The sequence below is a fragment of the Perca fluviatilis genome, chromosome 8 (genome assembly GCF_010015445.1).
Source record: "Perca fluviatilis chromosome 8, GENO_Pfluv_1.0, whole genome shotgun sequence".
NCBI classification, from domain to species: Eukaryota; Metazoa; Chordata; class Actinopteri; order Perciformes; family Percidae; genus Perca; species Perca fluviatilis.
The window spans coordinates 4,858,732-4,870,549 of record NC_053119.1 but is presented as its reverse complement, the minus strand read 5'-3'; the positions used below and the strand labels follow the sequence as shown (position 1 = coordinate 4,870,549).

Sequence of the window (11,818 nt, the reverse complement as noted above, 5' to 3'; positions counted from 1 at the left end):
AAAAAAAAAAAATGATAGACTTTGGGGACAGAGGGGCTTGCAACTGATGGTTTCGAGTAGCTAGGCGATACGAGGGAGAGAACACCATGGCAGTATTATGAATAATTGGAGCCCGGACGCAATTTTGTAATTTTCAAAATTTCTGATCCTCTGAATAAAAAAACAGAAAATTGGACAAACTGTAAAAAACAGAAAAATGGGTTCAAATATCCATTTTTCTGTTTTTCCAAAAGTGTGTGTGTGTGTGTGAATGTGAGTGTGTGAGTGTGTGAGTGTGTGTGTGTGTGTGAGTGTGTGTGTGTGAGTGTGAGAGTGTGTGAGTGTGAGAGTGTGTGAGTGTGTGTGTGTGTGTGTGTGTGTGTGTGTGAGTGTGAGTGTGTGTGTGAATGCGAGTGTGAGAGTGTGTGAGTGTGTGTGTGTGAGTGTGTGAGTGTGTGAGTGTGTGTGTGAATGTAGGTGTGTGTGTGTGTGTGTGAGAGTGTGTGTGTGTGTGTGAATGTGAGAGTGTGTGTGTGTGTGTGAGTGTGTGAGAGTGTGTGTGTGTGTGTGTGAATGTGAGAGTGTGTGTGTGTGTGTGAGTGTGTGTGAATGTGATGTGAGTGTGAGTGTGTGTGCGTGCGTGTGTGTGTGAATGTGAGAGTGTGTGTATGAGTGTGTGTGAGAGTGTGTGTGAATGTGAGTGTGAGAGTGTGTGTGTGTGTGTGTGCGTGTGTGTGTGAATGTGAGAGTGTGTGTGTGAATGTGAGTGTGAGAGTGTGTGTGTGTGTGTGTGTTGTGTGTGTGTGAATGTGAGAGTGTGTGTGTGTGAATATGAGAGGCCCTTATAGGAGGTAATTCATACTTCTGTCTTACACACACTATCATATCTTGCATATCACCACTATACTCCTTACACACACACTATATCATTTTACATGTATTTATGAGAGAGGTATAGTTGTGTGTGTAGAGAGTATAGTAGTGTGTGTGTGAGAGTATAGTAGTGTATGTGAGAGAGTATAGTAGTGTGTGTGTGAGAGAGTATAGTAGTGTATGTGAGAGTATAAGTAGTTGTGTGTGTGAGTTAGAGAGTATAGTAGTGTATGTGTGAGAGAGTATAGTAGTGTATGTGAGAGAGTATAGTAGTGTGTGTGTGAGAGTATAGATGATTGGAGTTGTTTGATCAATCAGGAAGACAGTTTAAATTCTCACTTCCTCATTGGCTAAAGGGGGCCATTTTAAATTATCATTATCTGGTGGGCTTTCTGCTTTGAAAGTACAGCTAGCACCAACTCAGAGGAACAAGGAACATTTAAATCAAGCAGCAGAAACTTTAAGGAAAAAACAACCTTTTTGGACAAAAACATTTATTCTTATTTTATTTAGTTTCTTTTTCAAGGTCAGTTATTGTTTGTGGAAGTATATAGTTATGAGGGAAAACATTGCTATTTTTTTTCACTGATACACTGTGGTGTGTTCAGAGAATTGTGAGGGTAAACTGACAATTTGGGCCATGAAAGTGTCATTTTGGAAAGATAAATTTCTGAGCTCAATGGTTATACTCTGACAATCTCTTTCTTGCTCTTGATTAACCAGCAGTTTGAAGAGGATGCCAATCAGGGAAGCTTTGGTGTAGGAAGCTGAAGATATTTGTCCGACGACGCGGACCTTAATTTCCTATCTTTTACACGGCTCGGCTTTCAGTTCTGTACTTAACAGTGCAGAGGCAATGCAGAACATTTTAGTTAGGGTGACAACGCTTGAAAAAATAGAAGACCCCGCCCCAAAGTACATTTTGAGACTTCAATGTTGTTGTTCCAGAAAATGACTTTATTTTCAATTAAACAGTTATGAACAGAATTCTAGAAACTGTAGACCCACTAGCCAATGACATTCAATTATTTTTGAGCCTAGTGAACTCTATCAGTGAGCAACTTCATTGGTGTCAAGACAATTAATAAAGGTTAATAAAAGGCCATTGACAAGTTTCCTTTTCAGTCAAATGATTATTCCATTTTCAATTGTTTAAACAAGACATTAATAATGTATTAGGAAATGGTGAGTTATTGACAACGATGCCTCTTCAATTTAGTCAAGTTCAACAGGCAACAGATTTTAATAATGTATATTAAGGAGTTCTTGGAAGTCATTCCTGACCAAATCCCTGAGTGTTTTTAATGCAAAATCCATAGTTTCCTTAAAATCCCTCGAATTTTTTCAGGACTGGCAACCGCAGGCAGTTAATGCATGTGTTTTGCGGTGGGTAAATGACGGCCCTTGTCTAGGGGGAGTTTGTGGAGAAAAACCACTGAAGGTAGTGGGGAGAAGCCCAGGGGTGGAATATCATTTGCTCCCGTCGCAAAGGCCAGGATACCCCAAAGTTGCAAGGGTCCCTCTTGCTCTGAAAAAAAAAAACACCAAAGAACACCAAAAAAAAAATTAAACCTAGCATGTAGAAAACTTTTTAAAAAAGGGAGGGAAAGACAAAGACAGACAGAAGGGCATATGAAAAGATTTTTTATTCCATAACTAGCAATAATACTTACCCTCAACATCCAGCAGGTAGTCCCTCCAAAATGCACACATTCCTCTGGCCTTCTTTTTGTTGCCCACTGCCCTGCGAACAGTTCTAGTACATCCGCTGTGAGTGGGGATGGCTCGTGACAAAACAGCGGTCTGAAAGCATCTGGGTGCATTCTTATTGCATCAAGAACACCAAGGGTCTTCATCCCCTCCCTGAACCTGTAAAAATATACATGAGAAGATACAAATATAATTTTTCAAATTGGATAAATTATCACACAGCACATGAAAGGGATGACTTATAAGACAGTTCAGTTTTTGATTATGCAAAAAGGCCTTGTCTTTGACCACTATCTAAAACGTGATGTTCTTTACGTTTTTAAGATTTTATATGATACATGCAAGCCTTTATTCGGAGTGTTTGGTTGTACACTGGCTTTTAAAAATATGTTAAATCTTTCATTATTCTTAAACCTTGTAAGGTGTTCAGGTCTGTGGGACCCGTTGTCCCACAAATGATGCTATTTATTATGTTTTGTAACTCAAACTCATTGGCCTTGGCTCATTTTCTTTGAAGAACATAAAAAATAACTTATTTTCAATTAGTGTACACGGTACACCCCTACACATAACTAATACAAATGAGGTGTTCGGTCTACTGGACCCAAGTGTAATAATTGTAGGTGCTGTGAAACTTTGTACCTGCTATTCTCACACAAAGTTACAAAATTGTTACATTTCAAGTACTTTCACCTGTTCTGATAATGACTGATGATAATGAATGAAAAATCTTGTTTCCATTTTTTTTTTTTACCTTTTTTATAATTGAATTTCCTTGTTTACTCACAAAATCATGATCATATGATCTCACAGGAGTAAATGGCAAATATGAACCATAAATGATGTATATATCATTGGTAATTGAGCTTAAGTAAACCTTTTTACATAATTTTTTATGGCTGTATTGATTTAAAAGCCTAATAATGTGGTGGGTCCACCAGACCGGGAACATTGGCTGTGGAACAAAAATATGAACACCTTAGAAGGGTTAATTTTGTTTGCTAAAAAATTGAGTGACACAAACCTTTAAAGTGCTCCACTAACTTCGATGAACCAGCTGAAACATGATGATATCCTCCACCAAAGAGATCTTTGTCTTCTATGTTTCAAAGGCCTTAGACACTCAGCATTGGCCAGATAATCTGTAATAAATCATTGTATAGTATGAACAACACAAGATTAGATATATTAAACAAACTGTTCTTTACTGGAGGCCAGGCCTGTATGTGATGATGAAATTAGGTGATGCATGAATTTATATGAATGACATCTTTTATTTAACTCCTTTAATCACAGTAGTATATTTAGCACTGACCAAGCCTGGTTTAAACATTCATATGAAAGTCAGAAACAAATCACACAGATTGCAGAAATATAAAACAAATATGTGGCTTCACCACACTTAATCAGGGCTCTCAAGTTTTGAAGACAGGCAAGGTGAGCCATTCTAAAATGCTTAATAAGCACTTGAGAGCCCTGCTTAGTAGTATTTAGATTATTATTCACTGTAATAAACATATGTAAACATGTATATTGCACTTCGTTACTAATAATAATAATATACATTTTATTTATATAGCGCTTTTCATGGTACACCAAAAGACACACACAGGCTAAATATCGATCCTCACCCAGTCAGATGATTGCAACTCAGCTAGCTAGCTAGCCAGCCGATGGAAGACCGAGCATTCTTATTTAACCTATCTTTGCTGTAAAGCGCCTCTCGCCTCTCTCTTTACCCAAAGATAGGTGAAATCCAATAAATGCAGAACTACATTGCAATAAGCTGCGCCTGAATAGCAAATTACAATGTGTTTGAAATTTAATAACAGGAGCGCAGCAATGGGTATTACAATTACCAGTATGCTTCCATAACTGCTGCTGCTAGCTGCTAGCTTTTTCTCCTAGTCAAAGTCAAATGTACATTGTACAGTAAATAAACTGTGGTTTATCAATCAATACATCTTATGTAAAGCAGATTTATCAACTTACCTCTTCCTGGATTTCGACGACGATCCACCGAAACGCTGTCTCGTCTGTTAACGGGGTCCTCCGTGTTGCATTGAGCTAGCTAGAAGTAGCAGTGCTAGCCTGGAGCCAGGTCTGACTGGATTTGCAGTTCCACCCCTGAATAATCTCTGCATCTCGGAATCAGAATCTGTTGGACTTAATTTAATTGTGGAGACATCGTTGACAATAGCTCACCATTTCCTTAAATTATTATTTAGAAGACCCACAGCTTCAGTTAGCCTCTCTCTATCCATTACAGCTCCACTTCAGCCAAACTATTATAATGACAGTGCCGGAATTTGACCGTCAAATACCGCTTCTTCTTTGTCAACCAATCAGGAGCTGAGTAATCAAACTGCCTTCCGTTTCAATCAAACTCCCTTCCGTTTCAATCAAACACACTCTTACTTTCACTCACACACTACTTCGTTTCAATCAATACTCTCTCACATACACTACTATACTCTCTCAACTCATCACATACACTACCTCTCATACTATACTCTCAATACTATATTCTCTCACATTACTACTATTACTCTCTCACATATACTACTATACTCTCTCACATATACTACTATATTCTCTCACATATACTACTATACTCTCTCACATATACTACTTTATTCTAATATACTATACTCTCTCACACATACACTACTATACTCTCAATATACAAACTATACCCTCTCATACATACATGTAAAAGGATTATAATAGTGTGTGTGTATGAGTATAGTGGTGTATATGCAAGATTATGATAGTGTGTGTAAGACAGAAGTATGAATTACCTCCTATACGGCCTCTCATATGTGAATGTGAGTGTGAGAGTGTGTGAATTTTGTAATTTTCTAAATTTCTGATCCTGAAAAAACAGAAAAATGGAAAAACAGTTTAAAGATCCAATTTTTTTCATTTGTAAAGGTGGGAAAAAAAATGGATATTTGAACCCATTTTTCTGTTTTTCCAAATGTCCGTTTGTGCTTAGAAAATTGAACTGATAAGCGTTACTACACGGACCCAGCTTGTCAATGACTGCCACGTTAGTCCTGATAGTACATAAAAGGACCTTGAGAATTGGAAATCGATCCGAGCCATCCTTGGCTATACCGAGCCCTCTCTCTGTTTCCTCACATCATTGATGTAAACCGGTACAGACGAGTCAGCCTGCATGCAGCGGCTCCTTCCAGCTCAGCTGCTGTAATGCGGTGTGACGAGGCGTTCGAGGACATATGCGGCTCTGTGGTATTATTTAGGAATGCATGAACGGTTGCATATGGTGCCATGTGGGCATGCCGTGACCCGGCTAAGGAGCAGCTTATCGTCTTTCCCCAGAGGATCAGGACCGGGACACAGCCAGCAGGACACAGCGACTGACACTAGGACCGGGCCTCCAGAACCGGCTCACACTAGGACCGGGCCTCCAGAACCGGCTCACACTAGGACCGGGCATCCAGAACCGGCTCACACTCAGACCGGGCCTCCAGAACCGGCTCACACTAGGACCGGGCATCCAGAACCGGCTCACACTAGGACCGGGCATCCAGAACCGGCTCACACTAGGACCGGGCATCCAGAACCGGCTCACACTCAGACCGGGCCTCCAGAACCGGCTCACACTAGGACCGGGCATCCAGAACCGGCTCACACTTGGAATCGCACTGACTGAGGCTACATTTACATCGCCACTTTTTGGTTTAAAAATGAATATCTTTTGCTACGTTTCCCCCTCTCATTCCCCCCTCTCATTCCCCCCCTCTTTTCCCCCTCTCATCCCCCCTGCTCTGGCGTTTCCCCCTCTCATTCCCCCTGCTCTGGCGTTTGCCCCCTCTCATTCCCCCTGCTCTGGCGTTTCCCCTATCATTGTTTCCCCCTCTCATTGCCCATGCTCTGGCATTTCCCCTCTCATTCCCCCTGCTCTGGCGTTTCCCCCTATCATTGTTTCCCCGTCTCATTCCCCCTGCTCTGGCATTTACCCCTCTCATTCCCCTGTTTCCTCCTCTGGCATTAGCCCCTCTCATTCCCCTGCTCTGGCATTTACCCCTCTCATTGCCCTTGCTCTGGCGTTAACCAATCTCATTCCCTTGCTCTGGCGTTTACCAATCTCATTCCCCGTGCTCTGGCGTTTCCGAGCCCCTAAACCAGAGATATTTGGACACTGACGCCAATGACTACGTTTACAAGTCAATTTTAGGGTTATGGTCGGGTTAAGGTCACTATTCGGGTTTCTGAAACATTCGGAATAACCCGTTTACATGTGTGAGCAGAGAGAGTTACTCCTACCTGGAATTTGTAATCAAATGGCGATATCCCGACGCACGGTTAGCGTCTGGACGTAGCCTACGGACAACCTTAAGACGCAATACGCACTTTTCGGTCCCCTTCTTATAAATCTCACTATCTCGGTACTTTCTGCCGTCAACAAAAGACATTATATTCATGGTTTATCACCACACTAATAAAAGACATTATATTCATGGTTTATCACCACACTAATAAAAGACATTATATTCATGGTTTTCACCACACTAATGAAGACATTGGTTTCCTCCTCGCTCCAAAAGTGTGGTGCTGAGCTGCGTCTCGCCACGTTTACCTCTACTTATTGTTTACTTCCAGTATACTGCGCGCAGGTTTTCTGCATTGACATATAAATATAACTATATTATTATAGTATATAATTATTATTATAACTATGTTTTTCTGGCGCATACAAGAAGTTCCTCTACTCAAAAGACCGAGACTCCTTGCGAATAGAACATGCGCAGAACACAAATCAATGTTCCTTGTGATGGGATATGCCGATACACGTTGACATGACCAAACTTTCGGGTTAGAAAAGGGGTAACCCAGGTAGCATATTCGGGTTTTTAAAAACCGGAATATGAGCATATTCGGGTTTTTGCCGATGTTTACATGGCCGTGCGCGACCGGGTTATTGGCTGCATGTAAACGTAGTCAATGTTTCTCCTCCTGATTGGGTCATGACGTGTCGTTCTCTGAGACTAAGCTACTAACGTTATATACAGATTAAGACAAAATATTTTTCTCAGAATTATGACATAGTTGTTACTATTTAACTCCTGACCCAGTTTAATGATTCTTTTCCCCCAAATATACCTTAATTCTAACATGTAAACAACACATTGACAACACGTTGATTTTTTTACACGCTAACAACACGTTCATGTTCGTTGTCTACGTGTGTTTACAGGTTAGATAATAACGTATATTTGAACTGTTTGGCTTTCCATAAATATGATCCTGCAATTAAACTTGGCGCGATGCAAATGTTTTTTTCGCCATAAGAGAAAATGACGCTACTTTTCACTTGATTTATTACCTCAGTAAACATTTTCTTAATCGCTAGTTTCAAGTCTTCTTCAACACGTCTGTGAAAATGGCCACGGCAGTTTTCCCCTCGCCAAAATTCAGCCTAACTTTGGAGCGTTATTAAAGCATGACATGGAAACCTTAGATCGTCTAGTTTCATGAACCAGGATCTTCACTCTAGCTTTAAAACGGAGCCTCTCAAAAGATCGATCTCAGGATTTTATAAATCGATATTGGACCATTCACTCACACACTGGGGCTTCTGTAAGAGGTGACTGTTACACTCAATTTAGGAAGACTAAATTTGGTCAATCAGCTTTTTCATTTACTGTAGTAGAAAAGTGGAATTTAATTCCACTTCATATTAGAAATTGTGCAAGTCTCAGCAGTTTTAAAATGTCCTTAAAGACTTGGCTGAAGGCAAATCAACTATGTGATCATTGACCTTTTTATAATATGGAATGTATATTTGTATTTTGGTTTATGTATGAGTAATGCTTGTCACATGTTGTTGTTGAGTTTTTATCGGTTTTTGATAGTATTGTCTGTATTGTCTATATTGTCCTTTTATCTCCCTTGGCCAGGGACCACAGATGTAAATTAGCTGTATAGCTAACTCTGGCACAGGGCTTGAACTGTGCATGGTCCCTGACAAATAAACTAATAAAATAAATAAAATAAATAAAATAAATAAAATAAATAAAATAAATAAAATAAATAAATTCAAATAAATTCAAATAAATTCAAATAAAGATCGTTTTGAAACGGAAAATAATTATTTTTTTTAACTCTTGTGTTGTGTTCCCGTTGACCATGCAACTCTGTGTTTTTCTGGGTCGAAATTTCAACATTTTGTTCTTCTTTTTCTACACTTTGACATTTTTGTCGATTTTATTCAAATTATTTTTTCACTTTTTGGGCGTTTTTTTTAATGATGTTTTTGTCAATTTTTTTTGTCGCTTTTTCCGATGTTTATTTTCTCACCTTTTTTTGACGAGTTTTTGTCACCTTTGGCGATGTTTTTGATGGATTTTTGGGTCACTTTCCCCGATTTTTTGGGTCACTTTTTTCAGCATTTAAAAGAAATAAATGTTTTTAGCGATTTTTTTCCTGTGTTTTTGTAGCTTTTTCCAACATTTTTGTTTCTCCGAAAAATGTATACCCAGCCCTCCAATCCAACCAAGAACTGTTGGGATATTTCTCGTCTGGACGGTGATTGTCATTTAATGGTTTAGATACGAGAAGTAACTCACCAGTTTCTGTTCCTGCAGTCGAAAGCGGCCACACCGTTGGCGTCCGGAGTCCATTTAATACCTGACAGACGGACACATGGAGTCAGTTCACAGCACCATGACACTGAGGATATCATTACCTACAGTTAACACACACACACACACACACACACACACACACACACACACACACACACACACAACATCTACGAAACGGAAACTTTCAACACACTGTACAAGTTCCCAATATACTGTAGATTCATGAATGGAGTTTTATTTGGTTCCCTCATGAAAACAGTCCCGCGCAGCAGGGCTCTAATCTTTATGGTTCGTGCAAAGATGGGAGGCGCCATCACGTAACCCAAAAATATACCCGATATAAAATATACCCTTTTGGTTTCAGATTTTTCCTCAAAGGAGAAAAACAGGATGTGATGTGTGTGCAGATATGTATGATGTAGCAGGACAATTTCATTTCAGTTGGGACTTTCAATTAACATTTGCATACAAACTCCAGCTCTTCTTCTAACTTCATTACGGAGACATATATCCAATTAAGGTGCTAGGTTTACATCAAGCTAGCTGAGCTCCGCAGAGGCTGGCCGCGGTGGTTTCTTTCTTCTACAGAAGTCTTTTCAAACCCTAGTATCTATACTTCTACTTGAGTAATGAATGTTAATACTTTTGACACCTCTGCCCATGACAAAGAGAGAGACATCATGGCTTTCAAACGAGCAAAGTGGCAGTTGGTCAAGGCTGAGCTATACTATAACTAAGATCTATATAAAAAAAGACTTCAGATACAGTATTAGGGGACCACTAAGGTCTATATAAAAGAGACTTCAGATACAGTATTAGGGGACCACTAAGGCCTATATAAAAGAGACTTCAGATACAGTATTAGGGGACCACTAAGGTCTATATAAAAGAGACTTCAGATACAGTATTAGGGGACCACTAAGGTCTATATAAAAGAGACTTCAGATACAGTATTAGGGGACCACTAAGGTCTATATAAAAGAGACTTCAGATACAGTATTAGGGGACCACTAAGGTCCATATAAAAGAGACTTCAGATACAGTATTAGGGGACCACTAAGGCCTATATAAAAGAGACTTCAGATACAGTATTAGGGGACCACTAAGGCCGATATAAAAGCAGCATGTCATGGGACCTTTAACAGAGAAACACAGAAGACGAAGGCTCCAGCGTAATATGATCCTAATTAATATGATGGAAGAAGATAGAAGAGCAGAGCGCAACAGGCGCAACGAAACGAAAACGAGGTGCTCTCATATCAAGTTTCAAACATAAAAGTTTAATGCATTTTCATGATGCAGAATGTACATTACATTCTTGACATTTCCAGTGGTAAGTACATTTACTCCAGTTCTGTGTTAAAGAAATCTGAATCTCACCGGGGTAGATCCTAAAGAAGCCGGTGGAGCTGCCGAAGAACTGCCAGGTAAGCGTCGGATCCTTCTGGAAGTTACTGATGAAGACGTCGTTCAACGCCTCCGAGTTGTAGATGGCATTGATGATGTTGGGATCTGCACGCAGAGCACAGAAACATCCTGAGCAAAGCTGAGCCTTGCAGGAACGGGAAGTGTGTTCGGGATGTAAAGGGTAGGGGTCGGGGGGGACAAATCGATACAGTATAGTATCGCAATATTTTCTGTGGCAATACTGTATCGATACACAGACGCCAAGTATCCTTCTGTTATGATATGTGTGTTGGTCAGTCTGTCTGCTTGACAATCCCATTTTACAGCAATATAATTGAAGTGAGATGAACAAACAGAGAAATGTATCTCTTTAGATGAAACAGATGTTGACAAAGTTTTCTTTTGGGGACATAATTTGAAATTGGGGATAATTTGAAGTTGTAAAAAAGGTAACACATTGCAGTTTATCGCAGAATATTGCAATATGTTTAAAATCGCAATAATATCGTATCGTGACATAAGCATGGTGATGATATCGTATCGCGAGGCCTCTGGTGATTCCCACCCCCTAGTAAAGGGTGACCTCTGACCTTTGTTGTAGACGTTGGTGGGGATCTGGATGTCGCTCAGCAGCGTGTTCACCGGCATGTTGTTGAAGTGTTCGTTCTCCTCCAGGGGGAAGTCTCCGCCCAGCTCCACGCTGTTCCCGTCCTCGTCCACCTTGTTGATCATCATGGAGTTGTAGTAATCAAACTAGACAGGAGACAGGAAGTAGGGCATGACGAGTAATGCCTACCAGACACTAGAAGACTCTGAACGGGCTTTGAAAGGACTCAAGTCTGACAGCATCACACATCTAACGACAATCATCTCACATCTAACGTTAAAGAAACACCAAAGAACTTTTCTGCTTTGGTCCCCCTACAGGTTGGAAGCGGAATTGTCCCTTACCGTTACCATTAGTCTCATGTCTCATGTCTCATTCAAACTACAGATCGGCTACCTGATCTGGCAAACTTGCACTAAAATAATGTACCTTAAAATAATCTTTCCAAAATCGTTTCAGTGGTTCATCAACTCGTAACAGGGTGAACAGCACTGCTGCATTCGCTTTGCGGCCCTCTATTGGCTATAACCGCACTATGCAAGTTTGCCAGATCAGGTAGCGGATCTGTAGTTCGAATGAGACATAATGGACACATTACGACAGCGGTAATGGACAATTCTGCTTCTAA

At 40.2% G+C, this 11,818-nt stretch overlaps 1 protein-coding gene across 1 annotated transcript in view; it reads right to left on the bottom strand.

The window, feature by feature from the left end:
• LOC120563741 (voltage-dependent calcium channel subunit alpha-2/delta-4-like) overlaps window positions 1-11,818 on the bottom strand; it is a 154,274-nt gene that overhangs the window by 105,905 nt on the left and 36,551 nt on the right. The window contains exons 5-7 of the mRNA XM_039808129.1: window positions 11,174-11,336; window positions 10,557-10,688; window positions 9,159-9,219 (exon numbers count right to left, since the gene is read on the bottom strand). Coding sequence (XP_039664063.1) covers window positions 9,159-9,219; window positions 10,557-10,688; window positions 11,174-11,336 — 356 coding nt within the window. The remainder of the gene's footprint in view (window positions 1-9,158; window positions 9,220-10,556; window positions 10,689-11,173; window positions 11,337-11,818) is intronic.